The sequence below is a fragment of the Meriones unguiculatus genome, chromosome 5 (assembly GCF_030254825.1).
Source record: "Meriones unguiculatus strain TT.TT164.6M chromosome 5, Bangor_MerUng_6.1, whole genome shotgun sequence".
Classification (NCBI taxonomy): domain Eukaryota; kingdom Metazoa; phylum Chordata; class Mammalia; order Rodentia; family Muridae; genus Meriones; species Meriones unguiculatus.
The window spans coordinates 104,666,910-104,694,739 of record NC_083353.1 but is presented as its reverse complement, the minus strand read 5'-3'; the positions used below and the strand labels follow the sequence as shown (position 1 = coordinate 104,694,739).

General features: G+C 52.0%; 1 protein-coding gene across 11 annotated transcripts in view; it reads left to right on the top strand.

Moving 5' to 3' along the window:
* Atp2b2 (ATPase plasma membrane Ca2+ transporting 2) overlaps positions 1-27,830 on the top strand; it is a 104,589-nt gene that overhangs the window by 8,394 nt on the left and 68,365 nt on the right. For all 11 annotated transcript variants that reach the window (XR_009591912.1, XM_060383950.1, XM_021637680.2 and 8 more), the window contains exons 2-4: positions 19,555-19,752; positions 25,229-25,486; positions 26,341-26,466. Coding sequence is in view for 10 of the 11 variants with exons in the window: in XM_060383950.1 (XP_060239933.1) it covers positions 19,555-19,752; positions 25,229-25,486; positions 26,341-26,466 (582 nt within the window). In the remaining variant the exon portion in view is untranslated. The remainder of the gene's footprint in view (positions 1-19,554; positions 19,753-25,228; positions 25,487-26,340; positions 26,467-27,830) is intronic.

Genomic DNA, 27,830 nt, shown 5'->3' with positions numbered 1-27,830 from the left:
TCTGTTGAGCTACACCTTATGAAATACATTTCCAATAGTTCTGGAGGTAAAAGTCAGGGTCAGGGAGCCACTTCTGGTGAGGCCCGCTGTTCCAGAGAAGATGGCAGAAGGGCTGATAGCTGGAAGAGGGGACAGGGTAGGGAGGAAAGCAACTTGGCCTGTCTTTTCCTCAGAACGTTCTCCTCCACTGACAAGTCACCCCCACAGTTACTAACCCTGTCCCACCACAACTCTCTTCATGAAGGCAGAGTGTACATGATCTTGTCACCTTTCAAAGATCACTGCCATGTGGGGTGATGGTTCTCTAACATGGCACATATTGAGAATTCAAGCCAGAATATGGCCCTACCCTGGCCATCTGGGCTTCACAGTGAACCCACACATGGGTGTCCCCTGGCAAGAATCCATTGGTTTCTGAAAGTTCAAGGGCCTGATTTTCAATTGCTCCCCCTCCCTGAGTCTCAGTTTCCCTATCTGTCAAATGGGCTAAGGGAGGAGACATATTTCTTAGTGTTTGGATCAGCTGTAACATTCACAGGGCTTCAGCTCTAAGACCAGCCTGGGTCCCATGGGGCCAGGTGTGGCTCAGGACAGCCGAAACTGCCTCTCTTTACAGGTACCTGTCACCTGAGAAGCCTAGGCAGGGTGGATGAGTCAGCCACACAGGCTCCTCGCCTCAAAGTGGTTACCTTACTCCACCTAGTACAGTCCTGGCTCCTGCCATGGTTTCAGACAGTTATTTATAGCCCATGGAAATAAGCACCCCAGGCCTGTGGCTCCCTGGTACCCAGATGACAACACTGGCTTCCATCTCAAAGAAAGTTCCCCACAAACCTCTGTGGTCTGCCCAGGTAGCCCCATAAGGTTAGAAGACCTGTCCCCTCTGTAAGATAGCTTTGGACAATTCCTTATAGGGTTAATAGGCAAGAGCTGGCATTTCTGGCTGTAGGATCCAGGAGGGCTGCATGGAAGAGGCACTATCTGAACACGACCGTCTGAAATGTAAACAGTTGGAATAGGGAAAGGTGCTCCAGCATGAAGAGAGTTGCAGAGGTGAGGAAGAAAGGAATATGGAATGGGTGTGGCTGGGACTTGGGGCAGGAGTTAGAAAGAGAACTTGCGCTAATTCAAATAAGCAAGCAAGCCATCAGGGTGTTTTAAGCGACCTTCTGAGAGCCTGAAAAATCTCTGTCCCACTGAATCGACACAGTAACTCATACAAATGAGTGCAAACAGGAGAACTGGGGCGCAAGGAAATTAAATCACCTGCCCAAGGCCACAGAGATATGTAGAGAGAGGGATGGAGATTCGAGATAAACTGGAAACTCCAGAGCCCCAGCTGAACACCAGTCTAAAGAGGGGCAAGATGGTGCTTGCTGTCAGGCTGATGACCTGAATCCAATCCCCAGGACCCAAATGGTGCAAGAGAGAAGTGACTCCCACTAGGTGTCCTCCAGTCTCCTTACACCTGCTGTGGCACACAGGTACTAACACACATGCATAAGTGCACACACACACACACACACTCAAAAAGCAAAACACACTTTAAATGTTCTAATAAGAATTCAAAGAAATATAGATATTTAAACAAGGAGATTGGACTGAGCTGGGTGGTGTTGGCACACACGTTTGATCCCAGTGTTCGGGAGACAGAGGCAGGCAGATCTCTGTGAGTTCCAGGATATCCTGGTCTACAAAGTGAGTTTCAGGACAGCCAGGGCTACACAGAGAAACCCTATCTCGAAAACAAACAGACAAATAAAAACAACTTAGGTTGAAAAGAGATAGAGGATACACCAAGCTTGCTGGGCATCTGGCAGCAATCCAAATTAGAGCCAGGGCACCCCTGATGGCTCCGTTCTTTTTGTGTGAGGTGAGGAGCAGGGGGTGACAGCTGATTCTTAAATGCCAACATGAGGGCAGCAGCAAAGTCCCTTTCTGCTTCTGTGTGTAGCACTTTTGGAACATTTTGGAAAGTGATAGTTATATAGAGAAGATAAAACAGTGAAGATGAGCCCTGCAAAACAGCTTTTTGAAGGAAGGAGAGAGGACAGGGGCTGGAGAGACAGCTTGGCTGGTAAATGCTTTGCACACAAACACGAGGACAGCAAAAACACATGAAGCTGGGGATGGGCAGGACAATTCTAACTGCAGCATCAGAGAAGTGGAGGCAGGGTGTCCCTGGAGCTTGCTGGCTAGCCAGTCCAGCTGAATCAGTCAAGGACCCTGCCTCAGCTGTAAGATGGAGAGGGAGACACACATCAACCTCTTGCCTGCACACACACACACACACACACACACACACACACTTATGAACAAATACAGAGAAAGAGGCGGGGTTTGTCTTGTGCGTTCCAACAAAGGTGACGACTCCACGCAAGCAGGTGCAAGAAGAAAGGGCTAGAAGGAGCAGTGAGCGCATGCCTGTATAATGATAGCAGGAATACGCTCTCTTCTCTCAGTCATGTCGTTTCAAGAGCATTGTCAGCTATGGTTGTAGGTTGTGAGCCCCAGAAAGGACCTAGTGGCATAAAATGGCAGGAGTAGAGTGGCTGTGGGCTCCTGGAAAAGGAAACCCAGGACCCCTAGCTAAGTGCTCCGGAGGTTTGACCCTGAGATGTGTAGTGCTCAGCGGGAGGTCTGGCAGAGCAACTGTCTTTTGGAGAGCTGGGGATGGGAGTAAGGATTAGGAACAATCAGCTCCTCAAGTCACTGAGGATTCTGAACTGAACTGTTGTGGGAAGTGGGTAGCACCCAGCTCTCCATAGCAGGATTCTCCTCTGCAGTGTGTGTCCCTTCCCAGGGTATAAATACTGCCACTGCTTTAGGGACAACAGAAAACAAGGGGTTGGGAAGAGATGGGCAGCATTGTGCCCACACCACACAGACTCCCCCAGGAGAGAGACCTAGGGAGACATGCTCAAAGAAGTATGAAGTGATGGCTTTCCCTGCATGCATGTCTGTGCATCATGTATGTGCAGAGGCCAGAAGAGGGTGCCAGATTCCCTGGGACTAGTTTCAAACAGTTGTTAAGTCAGCCTGTAGATGCTGGGAATCAAACAGATGTTCTCCGGAAGGGCACCCTATGCCCTTCACCACTGAACCATCTCTTCAGCATCTCAGCAGCCTTTTAAGCGGCAGTGTATACTCTTATTATAAGTTTAGGCCACAGAATTCTAATGACAGTTTAACAAGCAGGTATGAGCCACCCCAGCCAGAAGAGAGTGTCTGGGAGTCATTGGCTGAATTTGTTCACATGCTTACCCCCCCCCAGGCCAGAAAGGTGGCATATCTTGATGGACAGCTCTCAAAACTCTCCCCTGTGGGAGAATCCTTTATGAGCTATACGAAAGAGCTTTATCTGAGCCAAACCCAGCGTGTGTTTTGTCTGCTTCCTCACCATTTCTTTAAGATGTATTTTCTAATTATATTTTTCTACTTCCTTCTGTTTTATTGCCTTTCACCTTTACATCCATTTCCTTCCCTTCTCACTCTCCCCTTTAGTCCTTTTTCGTCTCTCCTCTCCTTCCTTCTTTTCCCCCTTCCCTTTCTGTCCCTCCTCTTTCTCTTCACTTTCTAACTCACAATTGCACATGCTCCCAGGGAATTTTTAAAGGATTCAGGTGTAATTCTGAGAAAAGAAAATAGAAAGACCAGAGAGGTACAGAGACTCTGAGTAGCCATGCTGAGCCTCACCTGACCCTCATGGCCTCCAGGGGCAAAAATAACTGAGTATAATATCCCCCCTCACCAACTCTCCCTGTCTGGATGTCTTTTCTTGGAGACCCCCTAGAGAATAGACACCCAAAGGGACAAGCATCCTGGAGCAGACCCCATGAGGATAGGAGAGGTGAAGGAGACACCGGAGACTCTTTGGTGGCTAGAAGCTGGAATACTTGTTCTCCAGACTTTAGCCCTTTCTCAACGCGCATGGCCTGGTTCATCATGACATACCAAGAGCTCACTGATACTCCAGAGTAAGGAGTCCACCTCCAAGCCTGTACCGTCCCTTACTTGGGGCCATGTAGTAGACAGAAGGCCATCAGGGGACCTGACTAGGAAGGGAGCCTGCAGGGAGAGGGCACTGCCCATCCTCCAGAAACAAACAAGTAGATAACCAACCTTTTTACCAGTGTCTCACACCTGTAGAAGGAAGAACCCCCCCCAAACACTCACCCCATTCGGTGATGTGGCCCAGAGAGATTGGCGGACTTGCCCGAGTCACATGGCTATGGGAAGAAAACCTATGGCTGAATAAGTGAGAACCCATGGTCTTGACCATCCATCCTGGGAGATGAGGGGCGTCCACAGGCCTCTGCCCACCTTGGAGGCATGGTAATCCAACTCAGTGACCTGACACCTTTCACTTTCTCCTAAACGTGCCGGTGCTCAGGGCCAGACATGATTGGGTAGGGCGAGCTGGCAGTGAGACTGAGGCATCGTTTACCTGCATTGCTCCTGATGTGCTAAATGCCTAAAAGAGCCATCTGTGCATCCTGAAGGCGCATACAGCTGTATCTCCTTCACTTGGGTCTGCTAGTCCCTCTATGAGCCCAGTGATCTTCATGGTCTTTGAACATCACAGAAGCTCAGGAGAATAAACTCTTCAGCCTTCTATTTTGTTAAAAAGAAATGGATTCTCTGGGAGAACCCGGCCCAGGGCCAGTGGGTAATCCTGGGCTTTTCTTTGGGGGGGGGGGGGTCCTGCCCTTGCTGATCTTCTGTTTTTTCCTTACCACCCTTCCTGTTGGGGGCAACTGGAGACTGCATGGTGGCTAAAAGAGGGGCCTCTCAGTGCTAAAACCAAGTGGTGCCCAGTACTATGGCCTGTGCCCAGGGAAGAAACCTAGAGGAGTGTGCTGGATATGGCTTGGGGCAGAAAAGAAATGTCCCTGCAAAGTTGTGCTGCTGAGGACCACACATGGCTTTGATGTTCCCAAACTTCCTCTCACGTTCCAAAGGCCTGAGTGTCTGTCTCCCTTTCCCTCAGAGAAGGTCAGCTGAAGGCATCTCTTGAGCAGAGACACAGTCTTGGGTATGGGGATTCCCACCTCTTGAAGGCAAGGGCGATTTCATTCTCTCTGAAATGCAACACCTAGAAGTTGTGTGTGCCTGAGCATGTGCGCATGCACACCTGCTGAAAGCTCCCTTCTACCCGGCCCTGCCCACAACCGCAGCCCAGTCCCGCTCCAGCCATCTCCACCGCACAGCCTCCTCACTCACTTCCCCAAGGGGTCTCCCTCTTCCTGGTGAGGAAATCTCTGCCCCTTTGGCCCCACTGATCCTCGAGTATTAGAGGAGATCCCCAAGCCCAGAGGCCCTCTGAGCAGGTCTAAGCTGGCAGAGGTCCACCCCGGCTGCCCCTTGTTAGCCTTGGGTCACAGAGGGAGGCTGGGCGAGATCTGGGTTTGGCTCTGGTAGGCGGTGGAAGGCTTCCTCTTGAACAGGGAGGCAAAAACTGCAATTACCCAGACAGAGGATGGCACAAGGGAGTGTAGTGTGCTTGGATGCTTCCGGACCAGGCTGAAAGTCTGTTTCTCTCACGTTCCTACCCTGGGTCTGATGGCTGTTTGATCCGAACTCTGAGCTTCTCTACAGTTCCACACCTACCCAGGCTTGTCCAAAGTGTACTAACAAGCACCATGGGAGCAGCCATGTTTCAGGGCACTAATGGAGAACAGGCAGCTGCATGGGGCCTGATAGAGACCTCACCTGGGTAAGGCAGGCCAGCTTGGATGACAGCAGCTGCCTGTGTTGTCAGCATCTTTCAGATGAGGGGACCAAGGTGCTGTGTGCCAGCTCACACCTTAACAAGTGGCAGAAGTCAGACAGGAGCTTAAGCCTGCTGGCACCAACTCTGTTCACTCAGCTCTCAGGTTGGTCCCAGCTCTCCAGTTCATACAGCTCTTCAAGGCCTGTGGGAAAACATGCCACCTCAGTCCAGAACTTCAGCTTTGTCCCCCAACTTGCCGGGCATGATGACCTTCTGTGAACATGCTTTCCAGTCACTGATGGTTTAACAATACAATGAGTGCCTGAAAAAGAATTGCCTCTAGGAGACGTTGAACCAATCAGCATAAGGTTTAAGGGCACTGGCCTGGCTCCTTTGTGGAAAGAAACAAACTCAAGATGTAACCAAGGGAGCTGAGGCCCGTGGTATTTGGAAACTGGCTTTGGTACCCTGGTTAAGTGTGTGCATAGCTACCAATGACAATTAGTTCTCATGAATCCTCTTAGAAATCACCCACACATTTCCTGAGCACCTATTCTGTACCGAGCACAGCTTCAGGCCCAGAGACATAAACAGCACTTAATAAGTCGTGTGTTCATGGGACTTGCATTGGAGCATGGGTGGCAAGAAAAAGCCAAGGAACAGAGCAGTGTGGGAGCTTACCCAGGCTTCTGGAGGCTCTAGGGGCTGAGAACAAGAAACTACACTGGGATACAGCACAGCGGGATGTCTGAGCACCAGGGTAGGGAGGCAGTGGTAGCTGGAGGGTAGACGGGAGCGGGTGGGCAAAGGCTGAGAGGAAAGGTCGAGGGGATGGGACAGGGAGGGGGGCAGTGGACATGGAACGGAGGCCATAGAAGGACTAGGGGCCGTCCTCTAAATTGTGAGATACTGCAGGAGACAGAAGGGCTCCATACTCTTGTTAAATTCTGGCCAAAAGCCTGCAAAGCAGCTTCTAAACCAACAGTATCCCAGGGAAGGAACAGTGAGGCCTAAGGGGAGAAATGGCTTGCCCAGTGAGATGCAACAAGACGCTACCATTTTAGCACAGACCCGTCCACCCACTGTTGACTGCTCAACTTGAGGCTTTCCCTGGCTCTAGGCTCCTAGCGTCGTGCTCTATACTTGAGTGTCTCGGTGTGCTGTTCTGTCATTCTGTCTTCCTGGCTGGGCCTCGGGCTGAACATGCCTTGGTGGAATGTGATTTGAGGGTTCGTTCAGAACATCATGTCTCCCATATAATTGCAAAGAGCTACATTCGTGGTTACTAGGTAGCCAGGTGCCATCCAGTGCAGGGAGCTGGGGATGGGGTATGACTCACTCTAGGCTCCTACCCTTCTTTTCCTCTGTGCCTCAAGATATAACCCCTCCCAGATAGGCAGGGGAAACCCCAGGGCAAAATGGATGCAAGCAAAAAAGGTAAATACTTAAAATCAATGGCTTCTGCCCCAAAGGAAAACTGAGCCAAGGGTCTCCTTTTAAAATATTAAAAAAAAAAAAAAAAGCTCATCATGACCATCATGGTGGTCCATGTTTTTGAACAGGCATCAAACAGTGTTCCCAGCATGTTCACATATGTGATGGATGCATCTTTGCCCCATAATAGCCCTGTGGGAGTGGTACTGTTCAAACCCCACTTTCTAGATATGAAGAACAAGGCATCATGGAGTTTAGCATGCCCAGCCTTTATGTACAGCAGGGTGAGAAATTGCAGCCCTAAGGCTGGCATCAAGACCAACAAATGCGTAGCAGGTCTGGGGGATGGGCTGAGGACCGGTGAGGAGAAATAAAGGCCCCTGGGGATTCTCCATCTTATTACCAAAGAGCTGAGGTTGGTGGAAAGGGTCCAGGGGACAGTAGATCTGATATGGACTGTGGTAGGTACCATGAAAGAAAGAGGAGGCTGAAAAGGGTGGGTGGAAGTGGAGTGTCAAGGGGAGGGAACAGACCCAGGCTTGGAAAAGTGGAAAAGGGGAAGGTGCTCCCAGAGAGCTCAAGAACCACTCATCATTTGAGACTTAGCACCTCCAGGCAGTTGAGCATGACAGTTCTCTGTGCCCTTTGGAGACAAGGACATACCTAACACTCGGGACGAAGCAGCTGTGAAGGGTTCGCTTGGATATGTGAACAAAGAAAGATGGAAAGAAGGAGTGGGAGGAAGGATGTAGAAAAGTGGAAGCCGGTCATGGTCCCTTGGGGAGGCGAACCCTGGCTACACAATGAGTCAGAAGTGGGGCGAGAGGAAGGCTCCTCAGGGAGGGGCTGTTGTAGAAAGAGACAAGGGAGAAAGGTTTAGAGTCTGAATTTAAGTGTGACCTCAAGCAGATATGCAAGAAACAGTGAGTTTGGTTGGCAGGCATGTCCAAAACCACAACAAAAGGCTCTCGCTTCTGTGCACGATAAGATTCTGCCCCGGGTACTGAAAACAAAATCAAGACAAAAAGATGGATATTCCAAATCCTTTCTTTCTTGGCCCACTTCAGTGACAGATGTTACTAATCAGGCCCAGTGCCTAGATCCCATCACAGTTCAACACTAATGGTAGGTCCTGTATGGATCCGGTGCTTCTCCTGCCCCAGGATCTAGACCCAGCCAGTCTCTTGTCAGAGCTTATGATCTAGGTCTCCCTGCAGCCAGAACCCCATGTCCTGTCTTCTAAGCCAACAGGACAGGGACATAGCTAACCCAGGCACTGTCCCTTCTCTGCCAAAAGAGGCCACTCACCTCCAGCAGGCATATCATCAAGATATAACCAGAGGCCTGTGGCTCCTTGGCCGTCCAGGGCCCCGGTGTTCTGAATCCAGTGCCGTACTTCAAGGCAGCCAAGCAGTGGAACTGAATGCAGGCGGAGGCACCTGTCGCATCTGCTGCTAAGTCACACGGAGAGAGACTGTTGCTGGTTCCCCACAAAGGCCTCGAGTTTCACCACTCACGAGGAGTCAGACTTGGTGATGGTGGGCCCAGCTCCACCCACATGCTGTTTCCCCCTCAGCCACGATGGCTGTTGTATTTGCTCATCCCTTTACCAAACCCCTGTACTGCATCTCAGCCAGCCCCACAAAGGGAAGCTATTTGATTCCTGGCACCCTGGACCACAGACCCTGACACCCAATGTGAAGAGGGAAGCCCTGGGCTGTGGTGAGGGCAACAGAAGGACCTTGGAGGGTCCACTGGGGAAATGTACTGGGCATTTTGGTTACTGACAGAATCCCCGTGGAACCTGGTGAGGCATCGCTGAGAACAACATGCCTTGTAAACGGCGACCCATGCCCACGAGATTCCAGCGCACAGCAATGCAGAGTTGTGAGAGCGCAGAGAACTGAGCCTGAACGGCTCCCCTTCTGTGGCATGTGTCCCTGTGCAGTTGAATCAGGGACTCTATCCTTTAGAGGCATGAGTTACTACTGTTTACCAAATGTCACGCTATGTCACGCACCGGGTGCTCTGCACTGCCTCACACAGCCCCCTGGAGCCCGCAGAACCCCCTCACTTTATAGCCTGAGGGGCCCAGAGAAAGTAAATGGCTGTCCCTCAAACCACGCAGCTGGGAAGTACAAAGGCCAGTCATTGGGTGCTGTGACACGCCACTCAAAGGCCTGGGGGGAGAGGGGATGTTGTGTTTTATCTGCACCTGACCCAGCCATTCCCATAAGATTTTCACCCAGCCTGTGGTCACAGAAGTGCCTCACCCGGCTTCCTAGTGAGTGTAGAAAACCAAAGGAGATGGCCCCCAGTGCTTCTGCTCACTGGCATGTGACCTCTGACGACAAAGAGCAGACCCCTGACGATAAAGGCATCACCCTGTAAGGACATTCTACACACTCTGTCGGTGCCCTGGACTCAGCTTAGGACATCAGCACTTTACACACCAGGAAACGCCCACACTATTGTAGCTTGTTGGAGGTCAGACAACTAGAAGATGGCAGAGCCTGGGTTCCAACTCAGGGCCCCAGAGCCTGTAGCAGTGGTGAAAAGGGGTTTGCAGGATTCGAAGAAGTTGCCTCTTAAAGCAGCAGCATTAGAGGTCTAGGATGTGGCTCAGTTGGTAGAGTACTTGCCTACCATGCACAAAGCCCTGAGTTCAATCCCCAGTACCCGATAAACAGGCTGTGGACACGCACGATTATAATCCCAGCACTTGGGAGGTGTAGGCAGAAGTTCAAGGGCATCCTCAGCTACTTATCAAGTTCAAGGCTAGCCTGGGATACATGTGACCCTGTCTCCAGGAAAAAAAACAAAATGAAACAACAAAGGGCTGTAGTATGCTGCTTTGAACAATTCAGGCTGTCCATCCAGGCACATCAGTGATTTTCCTTCATGCTTATCTACCTATCTCTGTCTCTCTTACTTTGCTGCTTTAGTTCATGCTGTCCTTGAACTCACTGTGTAGCCAAGGCTGGCCTAAAACTCATTTGACAGCCCTCCTGCCTTAGCCTGCCAAGTGCTGAGATTTACAGGTGTGAGCCACCATGCCCATCTGCTTTCCCCTTTCCTCTGTGCCTCAGTTTCTTGACTCAAAATGTGGAATAACCCCCATTCTTCTGCAGCCTTCCTCATGACGTTTTAGCCAGCCGTAAGGGCCTAAATTCATGTGCAGGGGTGGGAAGTACAATGCCAGGGATTACAGCCTAGATCGGGGCAGACCAAGCGGAAACCCAAAGGAGAGTGTCTCTACAGCTCCGTACCTCAGTTTCTCCACCTGCAAAACAGTTCACAAAATGAGGTCTCGGGGAAGCCATGAACAGTAGATGGTGCCATAGCCACGCCGAGTGAAGGCCGGGGACACTGTGACCATTGCCACAGCGTGGGCCAGATGTGGGCCAGAGCTGATTCTTCTACCTGCCTGACCCTCAGCATCCCCGTGAATACTGTGGACCTTCGAGGCCCCTCAGGAGACTAGGGACAGAAGCACAGGGACTCACTATGCACTCACCCCTGCACAGGCCGCATTGAGTTACCTTCACACCCTGCTCCCCGAGTCTCCCACTCGTCCCCTTAATGCCCTCAGAATTCTTGCATTGTGGGAGAGCACCCATCTCTACCGTATGCCTCCTGGCCTGGTCCTTAAGTCAGCATTTGTAAGAACAAGAAGGAGCCAGGGCCCCAGAGTTTTCCGGGAAGTCACATCAGGATGGTGGCGAGGCACCTGGGTTAAGGCTCAGGCATCCAATGGGCATCTGAGAAGCAGGCCTGCTTCTGGTCCCCACGGCCCTGGGGGAGTGCCTGGGGCCTCTCCTACCCCGCTTGTCAGCAAGAGCACAAAGCCACTGAGAGTGAGCTCAAGCACAGAGGAGCCCCTGAGTGTCCCCCCAAACTTCAGTCCCTTTCACAAAGACACCTTGTCTCGGAGAAGATGGCACTCCCCCGTCAAGTACTGCCCCCTCACCTCTCTCTGGTTTTCCTAGGCAGGTGTGTCTAGGAAAGGCCATTTGCTTACATCTCCTGCAGTTCAGAACAAAACAGGCCACACTGCTCCTACCCTCATGGAGCTGAGCGTTGGCAAGGGAGCCAAGTATAGGAAAAACACTCGTGTTATTAATGATCTGAAGGGGAGGGATTCCTGGGGGCGAGAAGAGCATTAGAAATGGAGCCCACCATCACCAGGAGAATCTCAGCCAAAGATGAGGGCATTCCCAGCAGAGGAGACAGCACGTGCAAGGCCCTGGGGCAGGAGTGCACAGTGTTGACAGCTCAGGAAGGGGGCTGGTGTCGCTGGAACATAATGGTGGCGACATAGCCGTGAGACAGCAGAGGATGTCAGGGACCAGGGATTGGGTCTTGGTAAGGATTGTGACTTTTTGCTGTAGATAGTAAGAGCCACTAGGGCGTAGTAGATAACAGTTTAACACAGTGCACTATCCACTCTGAAAACCCAGGGTGGGAGCCGAGACAGCATTTACTGCAGCTATCTAGGGGAGCAGTACCGCTGGCCTAGCTGACTGTGGGAGTCAGGCAGGAATGACTGCCTGAGGTGGGTTTTTCTTTGGATAGAGTTTTGCTAGGTTTGTGCATCAGGGTTAAGAAGAGAGCCTGGCACACCTTTAATCCCAACACTCAGGAGGCAGAAGCAAGTGGATCTTTGAGAGTTCAAAGTCAGCCAGGTCTGCAGAGTGAGGCCCTGTCCCTCTGCCCCTAAAAAGAGGTTGGAATTGTAGAGTTGTAGACAAGATATAAAGCAAAAGGGAAGGAGAGATAATAGGGCACTGAGCACCTACTCTGTGTCTGGCTTGTCCACTGAGCACCTACTGTGTGTGTGTATCTGGCTTGCCATGCCTTGTTTTCATCTTCATGATCAGGCTATGAACTAGGCACCATCCTACCCATGACATGGCAGAGCTGAACTGATCCAGACAGGAGGAACACACAGATCACAGATAAGGCTAAAATATGAACCCAGGAATATTACCTTCATGTCCATTTTATCTAAAAGTGATATGGGGGGGGGACCCTTCATTTTCTTCACTGTTGATTTAAAAACTAAATTAAACCTCGAATTATTCAGATCAAACGCATTCTCGTGTTTCACGGGTTCATTCACCTAGTCCGTACTCACCTAGCCAGGGCTGACCACCACAACCAATCCCATGGCCTCTTTGGAGAGTCAGTGCCAGGTCCTTGAACACCTCTTGCCATGTACTTACATGTGCGCAGCCAGTGAAATGTGGCATGTTCTGTTTCACACAAATGCACCTGAGCCGTCCGTATTGTTCCAATGCTCGTTTTCACTCGCCAGTTCTCTTTGGAGACTTCTATGCTAGCGAGCATAAACTGAGCACATTTTTTTTTTTTTAAGAACTGCCTATAGTATATTGTGGGCAAGATGCACTGCAGTTTATTTAGCCCACTCGGTTTCCAAAGACAGAAACGCTTTTTTCTATAAATGTCACTTTTAAAGGGCTTGTTTTTTCCCCCTCAAAATATAAGGCTTTTATTTACGCTAATGGAAGAACCCACGTCACACTGACAGCACAAATATTTAGCAACACCCGGCTTGGTGACTACGCTTTCCAAATCCCCTTCAGGTGCCTAGCTCTCACCCACAGCCGAGACTCTGTAGAGCACGAGCCTGCCTCTGGGGGAGCGTGAGAGAGGCAGAGCTCTTGCCTTTGACCCGGGCACTGGGTTCTGATATGAGCAGCTAGCACACATGGAAAGAGCAGTCCGGGAGCCTACAGGCTCTGGGCTTTAGCTATTTGTCGTGGCCAGCAGAAGGCGGGCTGCCCTGCTGTCGATTCAGTGTGGTTAATTAGCATCAGAGCTCAAAGAGAGGTCCTGTCCAGGTTTTAGACACCCACCCAAAAACCTAGCCCCACTTGTAGAGAATGGAGGCCCAGAGACAGGCACCCACTTGCCTACTGTCCATTGTGCAGGGCGCCCCCTTCTGGAGAGGTGGGGAAGTGCTGCTTGCAGTATTTTGAAGCCTCCTACCTGCGGAGGAAGGTCAAACGGGCAGTGAATCCAGCTTCAGAGGCTCCACTTTTCCAAGGAGGCGTGGGCGAGCCATCAGGAGACAGGCTGAATAAAGTGTCCTCTAGGAGGCTGACAGAGTACGGAATGGCCACAGTTAGTGTACGGTCAGCAAGGCTTAGTTTGAGGTGGATGGGCAGCCCGGTTGTTCACACGCCCTTACATCTCCACAGCATGGAGACGGCCAGGGTGGAAGAGGGGGCCCAGACCTCTTCTGTAGCCAAATCGCTTTGCTTAAAGGCTAAGTCACTTCCATGTTTCAGTGCCTCAGTTGCCCCACCGAGTGACCTCAGAGCCATGCTGTTCCTGCAAGGTAGATCCAAGGGAGACCTGAAGGAACTCTAGGAGCACGCTGCACAGATCAGTGACTTGTGTTTTAGGCAATCGGCAAGTAATTAATTTACTGCTCATATGTCCCGAATGGCATACAGGACGTCACTCACACTAAAGAACTTTGCTATTTATCGTAAAGGCCAGTAGCTGGCTCTCTGTTTCATCTGGGAACTCATACTCTTTCCTGGTACAAATAATTGATATTTCCACAGCATTCAGAGATTCCCACCAGCCAGCCCCACCTACCCCCTACCCGGAAGCCCCCTTCCCTGCTCACATAGAACTCTCTGGGGCCATGAGCTGAGATGTCCACCATAGACATCCTGCCATGGAAGAGGGGCAGTAACTCAGCTGGACTCCGATCGAGGACAGTAGAGGTTTTGAACCAGTGAACCCCACGTCTGGGCTGAGGTCAGGTCAGTGTATCCCACCATGTCCCCATGTGTACAATAGACTAGAGGGCTCTTCTTGCAGAGAAAGCATACAGTGTCATGTCTGCTGTGAACAATGAGTCCACAGCTATGTGGGTGGGTGGGTGTGTGTGTGTGGGTGTGCGTGTGGGTGCCAGGTCTGCACACCCAGCACATATACCCCACCTAAGACTGCCAGATATCAAGAGATGCCTTCATGCCCCACCCCCATCAAAACGGGATGTGATCACGGCGGAACACATACCTGTTTTGCATACTGGGTAGCGGCTAACCCTGCCAGCCACAGCCCTGACAGACCCAGGCTGTAGAGGAGGCCCACAAGTATGCAGTTTTCCCACAGAGGCCAAGCTCACGTGGCTTCCAGGAAGTACAGGCTTTCTGCTGTGTTGAAGGGTCTCTGACCAACCTAGGCGCTCACATCCCCCATCCCTACTCCCTAAAGAAATGGGAGAGGATGGATGGCTCCTCAGGGCCCCCTCAGGATGCTGAGCATCAGTGTCCAGAAAGTGGTAGCAGGAAAGTCAGGTCTCAGGTGTAACCCCCAAAGCCAGAGTCTGGCCTAGAGGCTAGCCTGACCAACCTGGGTGACTGAAGGTAGGAGCTGGTGATAAGGGGTGTCAGGAAACAGTGAGAAGCCTAGGTTGTTCCTGCTGTGTAAATCAAGAAAGGCTCTCAGGAGGAGGTGATAAACTCCCACCAGGGTCTCTGGAGACTAAACATGACAGTCAACAGAGGGGAAAAGGACAGGGGAAGGGCTCTGGGTAAGAGCCTATGAGCCAAAACTGAGAGAGCATCATGCCAGGTATGTGCAGGGCCTGTGGCCTGGTGGAAAGGGTGGTAAATGTGATGCCTGGAGGTAGAAGGAGACCATGGAACAACCTCAGAGGGGCCCCGGCAGCCCAGGAACAGGATGGTTGTAGAGGGCTTAGGAACACGTTCAGAATGGAATGTGAGGGTGAGCTCCTGATGGCTCCTGCCCTCACCCTCCCACTCCCCGGCCCCTTTCTCTCCCTGCCAGAGATTTTAGATTCCTCCTCCAGGCTTCCTCAGCTCCATGTCTGGGTCAATCAAGTTCTCAGCCAGGTACAGTTTCTGCATAGACCGTGGCCTCCTGGAGGCCGTGAACCGGGTAGCTGCTTGGAAACGCCAAGTTAGGAGTCCAATGAAAGCTGGAAACCCCTGCAGAAGTGAGCAAAGATCTGCCTCCTTGGGCCCGCACTCTGTCACCCACACCATGTGATCTGGACCAGTTGCTGTTCTGCCTGGTGACCCAAGACCTATAGGTGTCATGGCTCCCAGGGACCCTAAGCCCACGGTCACCTTAGCAGCCATTTTCCTTTTGTCCTGCCCCTGCAGGCCAACTGCTCTACATAGAGCCTGCACTCCCCTGTCCTGAGGACACTGGTAACCACGCAGGTGGCAGGCCTACCCAGTGACCTGGGCAGCAGCTCTGGGTGACAGCTGAGAACATGCATTTCCCCCAGCACCTTGAAGAGGCATCTGGTCTGAGGATGATCCTACCCCAGCAGGGTCCCCAGGGAGTTCTCGGATCTGCCTGGTTTGGTCAGAAACTGGCACCGAGGCCCAGGCATGAATACACTTTAAATGTCCCCATGACTCAGTGTGAGGCCAGGTTGGGTCCCGCACCTGTAAGTGGTTATTACGTTGGTGGCTCATAGTGACAGCACTAGCAGCTGACAGCCATTGGGTCCTTTGCACAGGGAAGGCAGGCATTATCGCCATTCAAATGTCTGGCATAAGGAAAATGAGGCCCGGAGAGGACAGGCCACCTGCTCGAGGGCACAGAGCTAGGAGCAGTACAGGTGTCTTACCCTAGTGCATCATTTCAGCCTGTTGCTGCAAGTCCATAGCAGTAGGCTCCTGGGCTATCCTCCGGCAAGTGATAGAGCCCATGGGCTCCTACACACAGCCGCGCCACAAGTCTGTAAAGGCCGGCCCTGCACACCAGCACAGCTGCTAGAGCTGATGTCATCACCGAACCACTGGCAAAGTATAACAGGCTCCTGACCCGGCCACACGCTTGGGCACACGTGTAGGCACCCCCTGCTCACGCTAGGTCCCACGGTGATCATCTGAAGCTTCTTGGCCACTGTCTAGTTTGAGCCACTGTTGTTTTGTTGAATGTAAGCAGCAGGACCCTGAAGTTGCCTACACGGTTTCAATTCCTAGACAGCCGGGGGCTGGAGGTCCAGGCTGCTGAGGATGCAGGCACTGTGGGCTAGTAGAGGCTGGCTCGGTCTGCCCCCGACCACATCAGGCTAGGGAGGGCCTGGTGGCTGCTGATTTTGTCTTGCGGGCCTTCCCCACAGCGGAACGTTACGTCTCAGTGTGCAGGTCTGGACTACATGGCCAGGGAACTTGACTGTGTACAAAGCTCTTGGTTCCCAGGGATCCGCAAGCACAGTCCTCCAAGGACTGTGTATAAACCAGAGAGTGTATAAACCTACTCAGGGTCATATAGCAAGGAAAAGCTAGGTCTCAGCCGTGTCTCCCGACTCAGGTGAGAGTGTGGTTGTCGGTGGTAGTCAGTGATGGCCATGGTAGCATATGGCAGTCTGTAGCCCCCAGTTGCTAGTGTCACGTGGGCTTACACAGCTCACATTGGCAACTGGGGGATGAACTCAGCCCATAGGTGTGTTGGATTTGGCCCCAAAATATCTCCAACGGGGAGACCTTATATCAAATTCCAACCTTCTGCTTTATAAATACTTGGAAGATCTCTCCGCTGGGACCCACATGCCCCCCTCAGAGGGCCAATGTGCTTTTTGTATTAGTCTTCAGCACTCCTGATTGCCTCCCTCCTTTCTCCTTCACTCACCACGACGCTTGTCAGCCCACAGTTGTGGCGTTTGCATTCCCTGATCTGAGCCCCTGTCTTCCATCTAGACTCGGAGGTCTTCACTAAGAAGGCGTTCCCAAAGGGTCCTGGGGGCTCCTGAGCAGCTGCATTGCATTGGGGGTCCGTTTTCACATGTGTATCTTCTGTAACTTGGCATATGAGCAAAAGAAATTGGACATATATCATGAGGGTTGAGCCAGGGCCTAGAAGTTCATCTGTACTTGCTGTGCACAAATAAGGAGTGTACCTCCCTCCAGGCAGTTGGAAAGCAGGAGATTTTGATTAAAAGAATAAAGCCCAGGGATGCTGGAGTGCAAGGCAGAGAGGAAGCCCCATGGCCTCTGAAGCTCCCAGGAACACCCTAGGCTGGGTTTGTTGTCTCTGCCTGTGGACAGTGGGAAGCCCGGACCAGGACAATGGGAGGACAGTGGGGACAGTGCTTCCATATGCTGATCACAGAGCCTCGGGGAAACCCCCAACCTCCATTCTTACTATGCAGATGAGAGTTGGGCTGCCCAGGGCGTCCCTTGCCTCCCAGAGAGGCCACTGCCAGGACCCCTGGATATCAAGTAAAGATGTTCCCCCTCCGTCCAGGTCTTGAGGATGGTCTCATTATGACCCTTCTCCCTGCCTCCCCTGAAGCCCAGGCCTGGATTGCAAGCCTGTAAGTGCTGACGGCCATGAGCCACGGACCTGCGGCCCATACACCACTTTCTCCAGGTTCCTTAGAGGCTCAAAACTACAGACTGAAAGGATGAATGAGTGGTTGGTCCTTCAAAAGAGTAAAACATAACCCCAAAGCCAGGTGATGTTACCCTTAGAGACCAGCCAGTTAACCCTGTGGGTAAAGGCTCTTGCCACCAAGCCTGGTGACATGAGTTCAGTCCTCAGAGAATACAGTAGCCGAATCCTCAGTCCCCATCCCAGCATGCCTCAGGCTTCTGCCTCCCCAGGAAAGAACTAAAGGGCTGCGGTTTTTTTGAAAGGTGCACCCCATCTCTAACTCCACCCACCTTAACTGTCCTGTTAAGACAAGTGAGCCAGGTGGGGGCTAGGCCCTCATGCTTGGACCTCACTACACTCAGACATGCGATATGTGAGTCTAAGGCCTCCTCTGCCATCCTGAGGGGCAAGCCTGATACCGACCTTTGCCCCAGAGCATGAAGCCGGGTGAGAGAGGACTCACCCAACAAACCCATAATCCATCGTGGCCAGGGCTGGCATGCAGCAAGGTGGCTGCATCCTGCCTCTTTGAGAGGGAGGGCATGCTGTGGATGGTTCAGCATGGGCAGTCAAAGGCCAGCCGGGAATGGCCCAGGTGGGCTGGGACAGGGCAGAGAGAGAAAGAGGAGACCTCGGATGTAACCTAGAAGTCAGATGAGGAGCAAATCAGCAAGATGAAACCTGTGACTTCAATCTGGAAATCATGAGGCGCTTTGCAAGGTCAGAGGTCAGGTAAATGAATGAAGCTAGGGAATGATTTAGGCACAGAGAGCTCGTGGGTTGTCACCTATTCCAACAGGTGCATGGCAAGAGCCGCCCTGACTGTCCTGCTGCCCTGCTCCAGGAGCCACGGCCGGAGCCACCTGAGCACCTGCTGCCCTCCGCATGGATCTCACAGTACTGTCCATGTGTGCCCAAAGGGAGGTTGGCTGTGCTGTCTCATAGCTCAGGATGTGCAGCTAAGAAGCTCTTGCTGAGCTGAGCAACATACAACTCTGTGACTTAGGTGCCATCATCATCATCCCCGTAGCAGAAAGGGAAACTGAGGGTCAAGCTGGATTAAAAACCCAGAGGAGGTTCATTATGAAAAATGAAATGATACTCCAAGCTCCACCCTATTTAAGAGGTGTGTGGAAACTCAGAGTCAGGGAAGGAGCGGGCCACATGGTGACCTCCGTGCTTCCTGGAGCAGACTGTCCCACACTGGGTGGCCTCAGGCCAGGGCTGGCTTCTCTCACGGCTCTGGAGCCCAAGCTCCAAAGCCGGAGTATTGGCCAGACTCTGCCCTATGCTCATAGGAGAGGCCATTCCCAGCTTCCTTCGGCTCCTGGGGGCTCTGCAGGGGTCTGTAGCTGTTTCCCTCCAATCTCTGCTCATCCTCTGACACAGCTTCTACCTACCTGGGTCAGCATGAGGAAACTTATCTTTGGACAGAGGGACACCTGGATAATCCAAGATGCTCTGGCCTTAGTCACATTTCCAGAGAGTGTCTTCCCAGGGTCACTGGCCAGGTCCTGGGAGTTAGGCTTGGATAGTCACAGATTGCTTAGCATACAAAGGTCTGGCTAAGAATTTTTCAACCATGTGACTGGGTGACCCGCCACCCGGGTGGTCACCTTCAGTCCATACTCAGTGAATTATAGCAGATGTTCAACACCTGAGCATAAAAGGGGCCTTGTGCGGCATGACTGTGCTGAGCTGTAGCAGGCTGGGCTGGGCTGGGATATCCGGAGTCGGGTATGTGACGTGTTCTTTGGCATGCGTGTTTATGGGGATGCTTGCCACCGTGAGTCTGGAAACATCCATGTTTCCAGGTTCCTCTATTCATTTAGCAGCACAATCCCCACCCACCCACTGCCACCCCCAGGACGTGAATCTCTTGGACTGCTGGGCTCCTAGGCCAATGCGTGGAAGGCTCCTTCAGTGCTCGCCCACCCGCTCCGCAGCTCCCAGCCTCAGGCATGTACATCTCCTGGCCCCAGCCCAACTCACCTTCCCTCTGTCCACAGGTTTGCCAGGCACCGCACCGGACCTTGAAAAGAGGAAACAGATTTTTGGGCAAAACTTCATACCTCCAAAGAAACCAAAAACCTTCCTGCAGCTGGTGTGGGAGGCACTGCAGGACGTGACCCTCATCATCCTGGAGATCGCGGCCATCATCTCCCTGGGACTGTCCTTCTACCACCCACCCGGAGAGAACAACGAAGGTAGGGTACCCCAGGTGCTCCTGACGGCACCCAGCATGCGGGGGCTGTGCCTGTGTGGGCAGCGCCCATAGCACTGAGCAGAGAGCAAGCTTGCTGGGGCTCAGGCCACAGAGACAAATACATGCCCAAGGCCCCAGTCAGCCCACCTGTGAGGGCAGGGCTAGACCGGCAGCAGTGATAGCCATGGTGAGCGTTTATTGTCAGGCACCTTCAATATGCCCAGCTCTGGGTTTGTGCCTGCTTTAAAGAAGAGAAAACTGGGGATAAGTTGTTCTGGGTCTCTCAGTATCTAAGATCATTTTCTTTTACTCTCACAAACTATTACAGACCACGTGACTTATACAGTGACATGTCTCCTGTTATGGAGACTCCCCAAGTCCAACAGCAAGGCTGGGGCTTGAGCGGCTCTACTGCATGGGCGGGGGTTGAGGGCCCTTACCTGGTAAAGCCGGGCATTTATGCTGGCTCAGTGATTTCCTTGACCCAGGTTGGGCTCATCTAATCCGTGTTACCTCCCCAAAGCCCCATCCCCAAAGACCAGCTCTATGGGAGCCTTGCGATTAAATGTCCAGCACGGGACCACAGTGCCCACCCAGGAGAGAGGCCTCGGGCTTGACCATGGATCACATTCCAGCACGCTGTCAGGCTCCTTCCGAGCCATTTCTTTCTGTCACCTGACCACAGGAGCAGGAGTCAGTTCTCTCTTTCCACCATGTGGGTTCTTGGGATTGAATTCAGGTCATCAGGCTCAGCAGCCTTAACCACTGAGCCATCTATCTGGCCCTATCCTTTTTTTTTTCCACATGATCTCTCCATAGAGGATAGGAGTGAAGGCAAATAAGAAGTTGGGCAGAAAACAGTGGAAGCAAATAAACCAATTATCTTGCTACTATGACTCAGATTTAAGTTTGACTTGAGCTTCCTAGCAGCTAGGGCAGAAAAGGAAGATAGATGATTTTCAGAGGTCAAGTTAACAACGAGAAGGAAGGTGAAATTTTCAGACAGTAGTTCCTAGGTTGGACATTTCCATATCCTAGTAAGAGGGATACGCTGGGGTTGGGGAGTTGGCTCAGTGGTTAAGAGCACTGACTGCTCTTGCAGAGGACCTGGGTTCAATTCCCAGCACCCACATGGCAGATCACAACAGTCTGTAACTCCAATCCCAGGCGATCCAACACCCTCACATGGGCATACTTGCAGGCAAAATACCAATGTACGTAAATTAAGTCATATTTAAAGAAGAGGGATGCATTGTGGACACTATGGTTTCGGCAGATGCAGAAGACTGCAGATGGTAAGACTGATATAGGTCCTACAGTCTCCATAGCTACCCCAAATTGGGGACTATTGTGGCAAAAGTCCACTGCCTCCTCACTTAATCCACAGAGTAACTCTGTAGACAGGTACTATGTGTGTGTGTGTGTGTGTGTGTGTGTGTGTGTGCTTTTGTTTATTTGTTTTTGAGGCTGTCATTTAATTACACTTCTCCCTTCCTTTTCCTCCCTCCAAATCCTCTCACACACCCTTCCCAGCTTTTCTTCAAATTCATGGTCTCTTTTTTTCATCAATTGTTACTGCTTGCATATATGTATTTGCATATGCATATTTACTCCTAAATACAACCTGTTGAATCCATACAATGTTAACTGCATACGTATTTTCAGGACTGACCATTTGGCACTGAACAACCGTTTGGTGTGCTCTTTCCTGGAGAGGACCACCTCCCCTGCTCCCGGCTTTTCTCAGCCGTCTCTACTTCTCTGTATGAGGTCGAGGGATGTCATGGGCTTTTCCCCTGTGTGGTTTGGCATGCTCGTTAGTGCCCTTGTTCAGCTCACCTTTGGGCAGTCATGTTGATGAGCCTTTGTGGGTGTAGCCTCTGGTGTTACACAATCTCGCAGCAAAATCCCTGGTCCTCTGGCTCTTACAGTCCTTCTGCCCCTTCTTCCTAAATGTTCCCTGACCCTTAGGCATGGGGATGTTGTGTAGTCGACCCACTGGAACTGGGCTCCAACTCTGTATTTTGATTGGTTGCGTTTTTTTCTGTAATGGCCTCCGTCTGTTGCAAAGGGAGGTCGTCATTGATGAGGGGTGAAAACTAGCTCCACTTATCAGGCTAGACCATGGAGAGGCTAGATGCTACTCATAGGAGCCCCTGAGCCACGGAGGATGTGCCAAGGTCACCCACCAAGAGGCTGAAACTCTGTGGCTCTGGCCAAAACAATCAGCTCCACAGACGGGGCTGCAGCTGAGTCACCTGCATCATTAGCCTCCCATGGCCCTAGTGAACAGGGTGAGATGAGGGCAGCTAGCGGAGGCCAAGGTAGGACATCACAGAGCTACTGGATGTATCCAGAGAGACCCCATGGCTCCAGACTGCTGCTATGAACATCTCTGGGGCACACAAACCCAGAGCCCAGAGATCATGGCTTGGTGGCTGGAATGTGGCCCCAGTTGGCCCAACTCTGCCCCTGCCTCATCTCACTTCTCCTGCTCCGGCCACACTTTGGGTAGAAGGCGGCTGCCTACACTGTGTCCCACTAGTAAGGTGGTGGAGGGAGGGAGGCGGGACAGGTTCCTCACAGCCTCGTCCCCTAGGAGAGCTGGGACACTTTCCACCAGCTTCCTAAGCAGCCTGTGTGCGGTCCCCGTGGTGATCCACCTGCTGTGTTACTCACCAAGATCCATTGTCTCAGCTGGGAGATCCTTATGCTGGCTGGTACGTGGTCTGCATTCCACTAGACAAGGGAAGGTGCTGGGCTGGGAGGGGAAGGTAGTTGCATAGGATTGACCTCAGATGCATGGGCTACAGCCCTAAAGCAGGCCTTAGGCCTCTCTCAGTGTGGACAGCAAGCCACTATGAGAGGCTCACACCTGGGCCCATATTACAGTCAGGTGTCACACAAGTAGCGGACCCTTGGGGACATTCGCTCAAGTCCAGGTGTGCCAAATCCTGGCAAGGGACGGGCTCCTGCATCCTTGCCTTCTAGGCTACAGGAAAGACATGGGAGTAACAGCATCCTAAGAAGGGTCCGTGGAGCACTCAGGAAAAGGGGAAGAGTTCCAACACCTACCAGGACCCAGTATGTACTAGTGTTTGTTGGAAGCTCAGAGAGGCTGAGTCACGCCCTGAGGGTTTCACAGCTAGTCCTGGACTTTGAATCCAGGCCTTTCCAGAATATCAGCGTGATGCACTGACTTGACTCTAAGTGGCCCAGTCTTCCAGTAACAACTCCATGGAGACTCCCAAGGAGGCACACGAGGGGAGACAGGCATCTCCTTTACAGAGCATGTGGCAAGAAGTAGGGACAAGCTACATTCTACAAAATGAAGTATCGGGCTCTGGATTCGAGTCCTCCCTTCCCCACTCTCATGTCTCAGAGTGTATATGGAAATCCCCTGGTTCCTCTGGAACCTTCTGTGGATACTGTGGGCATTATTTGCAGTCTTCTGTGTCCTTGAAATCCTCTTTGGGTTTCTGATGACACCCAGTGTGACAGCTGTGTGAACAGCTGTTCGGCCATGTTACTTAGGGGATCATGACAAGAGAGGCCTGGGCCTGCTCGATGCAGATGGAGTATCTCCCACTGATCATTTCCCACCTGTAGTTAGCTGGTCAGAGGCCAGGAAGCTGAATTCTCTGATGCTGAAGGCTGACAACACCAGGAGTCCATCTCTAAGGTCCCCCTGTTTTACCCATCCTTGGGGTAAAGGGATTGTGTCCCTGTGTGTGTCATTCATAGTAACACAGGCCCAAAGTCCCTTAGCTCCCTCATCTCAGGTGATTGAATTCCAGGTGCTTCCTGCTCTGTGCCATGGGCTCAAGGCTTGAGCACTTCAAAAGGAGAGCTCCCTTGCCCCTGGGGCCACCTGAGGAGGGGGCCACCTGTGACCACCCCATTCTGATGGTGAGAAAATGGAGCCACCCTGGAAAATGGACTGCACCATAGCACTCAGCAGTGAGATCTGAATCAGTTCTGCCTCAGTGGCACTGTTGTAACGGCCGTTACCACTCAACAGTGATCTGATTGAACAGTTTTACATTACTGAGATAATTCAAATTCTCCAAGGGGACAAACAGCCTTCAAAGTCCTCCAGGCATTTACTGGCCTTTGGGGAGTACTCACTTCGTCTGGAGACCCGAAATCTTCCAGCAACCCGCACTGCTTGGCCACATTGATCCCTTGCCTTCCCACACGTTCCTTGACCTTCCTGTCTTGTTGCTTCTGACCCCTGGGTTTCCAGAAGCTTCCGCCGGGGTCTCTTGAAACTGCTGTTCTCTACTCCTTGAAATCACGTTGGATGCCCAGATGGTCAGGTGAAGATTTGCCACCTGCCATGGGCGCAGAGGCACAGGACAGAACCAGTCTGGGCTCAGATTCCAGGCCTGGGTTTAAACTTTAGATCTGCTCTGTGACTCCAGCTGAGCTTATTTTCTTTCTTTGGCCAGCTGGGGACAAGGATGGATGCTTGATGCTCGCCCAGCACCTCTGCGGGCCTAGCCCCTGTGGAAAGCACCCTTCCAAGTTGACCAAGGCAGGCAGTCAGACACCACTCCTGGGAGATAAACCATGAGGGGAGCACTCACCTCTCACCCAGGCTGTGTCCCCCGGCCACTCAGAGCCTCAGGTTCTGTATTTAGAAAATTTTAGATGGCTCTTGCTCTTGGGACCCCTGTGGGGAGCCGGGAGAGGTTGTGAGCCACACGCTCTGCACACCCTGGCTCTGTAGAGCTTTGGTCTGAGGCTCCATGTTGGGACATTGGTGTATTTCTTTTTCTCACCATCCTGTAGGCCTGGCCAACCTTGAGAATTGTAGACCCATACTGGGGACTCAGTAGTGCCACGTGTAGGGTACAGAGTCCCTGTGGGTCAGGTAGTAGCCCATTTCTTGAGTCTTGTTGCCCCTGCTGTGGCCTGAGTTGGGGAGAACCTGCCATCCTGTCCCTAAGCCCCAGGAGGTATTGTCAGCGCTGCCCCTCCCCCACTTCCACGGTATCACATAAAGGCAGGCATGGTGTAATCTCAGCACTCAGAAGTGGAGGCAGGAGGATCATCTCAGCTGCCTCTCAGCCTGAGGCCAGCCTAGCCTACATGAAATCCCATCTCATGAGAAAACTGAAGGTCAGAGAAAAAGTCATTCACTTGAGATCACAGCTAAAACAGAGACAGAACAGGTATGGTTCAGATGGTGGCTTTGAAGTCATGCCTCCTGGGGTGGCATTCTCACTTTCCACCTGCCCTTCCTAGTTATTAGACCTCTCGGAGAAGCCTTAACTCCCCATGTGTGGGAGACATACAGCCAGTGCCCTACAAAGCAACCAGGAGAAGCCCTGTGCCCGGAGCATGGCACACAGAGGCTCCTGATCAAATGTGTCCCTATCATCTAATCATCAGTGCTTACTCAGCATAGCTAAGCTATATGGCAGCTCCTGTCTGGTGGCCTGGGAACCCACTGCTTCCCTGTCTCTCTACAGGCTGTGCCACGGCCCAGGGTGGGGCAGAGGATGAAGGTGAAGCAGAAGCAGGCTGGATTGAGGGGGCTGCCATCCTGCTGTCCGTCATCTGTGTGGTCCTGGTCACAGCCTTCAATGACTGGAGTAAGGAGAAACAGTTCCGGGGACTGCAGAGCCGCATTGAGCAGGAGCAGAAGTTCACCGTAGTCCGGGCTGGCCAGGTGGTCCAGATCCCTGTGGCCGAGATCGTGGTTGGGGACATCGCCCAGATCAAATATGGCAAGTGTCCCGTCCATCATTCTAGAGCTGGAGCCTGGGTGGAGGTGGGATGGGATAGGCAGATACAAAGAGCCTAACCCAGCTGATGTCATGGCGAGATGTATTCTGAGGCCCCGAGATTCCCAGACGAGACAGGCTTGCCATATGCACTTAAATCAGAAATGTCAGATTCGTAGCACAAATGCCACTGCAGTCCAGCTTCCACCTGTAGCAGACATGACTAATCGATCATTGCTCATAGTCTGAAAACAAGGCTCAGAAGGCTTCCCAGCTCAGCATCCCTAAGACTCAGGGTGGGTTCACGAGACAAGCTCCATCTCCCATCACCAAATTGACTTCAGATAGATCCGTGCAGCCTGGTGGAAGTTAGTAGGAATAGAAGAAGGTGGGTGAGAATCCCAGGCCACTCATATTGCTATTGAAGAAGTAGGTAGGCTAGCTCCAAAGAGTGTTTGGATATCCTAGGGCAGTAGACACAGATTGGGAAGGTTGGCATGGACCTCCTCATTCAGCCCTAGTGGCTCACTTGATTGCGGTGTCCCCAGTCTACCCCAAATAGTCTACTGTGTCATGAAAGACCTTCTCTAAGGCATAAAAAGACTATAGAAAAATGAACCACAGAGCACACTGGGCCCATAGACACATACAGGTCAAAGGTTATACAATATGAAGGACATGGCCTGCCTGGGCCTGGGTAGCTCCGTGCCAGGCCCCATGGATGTCACTTTAGCCTGGCACTCATCTGCAGGCACCATCTTGGTTCTACATGCTGGAGGCCTAGTAGGTACCTTCCCCATGGATGCCCCAGCTTCTCTGGCCACCTGACTCTGTGAACCTTGTCTTCCTCCAACCAGGTGACCTCCTTCCTGCCGATGGCCTCTTCATCCAGGGCAATGACCTCAAGATTGATGAAAGCTCGCTCACAGGGGAGTCTGACCAGGTGCGCAAGTCTGTGGATAAGGACCCCATGCTGCTGTCAGGTAAGCTGCAGCACACAGCGCCCCTGAGAGCGTTTCCCATCCACCACGGGGAGGCTGGTGTGGTCCCTGGCTCTGGGGTCACTGGCGGGACCAGCTCCCTTGGAGCACACTACCCCTTTCCCAAGTAAGCTCACATGTGTGGAGCCATATTCAGGCCTGACACTACTAGAACAGACATCATGGGGTGTCCTACCCCTGCCACACAGCTTCTAGTGGCTTGGTTTCCTGAAAAGCAACAGTCTTTCTGGACACTCGCCCTGCGTCAGACCCTGTGACAGGGAGGTTATGGGAGGGAGCCAGCCTTGCTACTCCTGGGGAAGAGCTCACAGGGCAGGAAGGGAAGCAAATGCAAAGGGCCAGAGGCAGGACCACACTGGAACAAGGGGTAAAGGGAGATAGGTGCATGGATTCTGGACTGTAGTCAGGAATCAGGATGGTATTCTGAGTAGAATGGAATTCCCCAGATGGGCTTGCCTAATGATATTGGCAATTTTTTTTTTAAGTTTTCTAGATGTCACAGGGGCAAGAGCTGGGCTGGGGAAGCTGTGGGTGGAGGAAACAGCTCTGTGAAACCCTTCCCTGCAGAGACACCATGAGGCCTCACTGCCTGACCATGCCCTTGGCATCTCCAGCCCAGACTAGTTTGGGAATAACCCCCCTCAAAGAGTTAACCCCACAGGAGAGATACAAAACAGTATGTAAAAACCAAGAAGGGAGCAAAGAGGCCAGATGAGGTCATACTGAGCTGGGGTTTACAGGATGAACAGGAGCTCACTTGGTCAATTTCCCTCTAGGAAAGTGGGTTTCCCTGCCAATATAAAAGAAAGATCCATAAGTCTTTCAGATAATGGGAAGACTGAAGTATTTATTTATCTAGAATTTATTCACTGCCTTAGTCGGGATTACTATTGCTATGATGTAACACCATAGCCAAAAGCAACTTGGGGACAAAGGGTATATTCCACTCACAGCTCCATATAACAATTCATCAGCAAAAGCAGTTAGGAACTCAAACAGGGCAGGATCCTGGAGGCAGGAGCTGATGCAGAGGCCACGGAAGTGTGCTGCTTACTGGCTTGCTCCCCATGTTTTGCCTAACCTGCTTTCCCACAGAACCCAGGACCACCTGCCCAGGGCTGGCACCACCCACAATGGGCTGGGCCCTCCCTCATCAATCACTAAGTAAGAGATGCCCTACAGGCTTGCCCTCAGCCCAGGCTTAGGATTTCATTTTCTCAACTGGGGTTCCCTCCTCTCCGATGGCTCTAGTCTGCGTCAGGTTGACATGAAACTAGCCAGCATGCCCCTATATCTATTAAGCATCTACTGTATTCCAGGGGCTAACAGGACAGACAAGGTCTGTG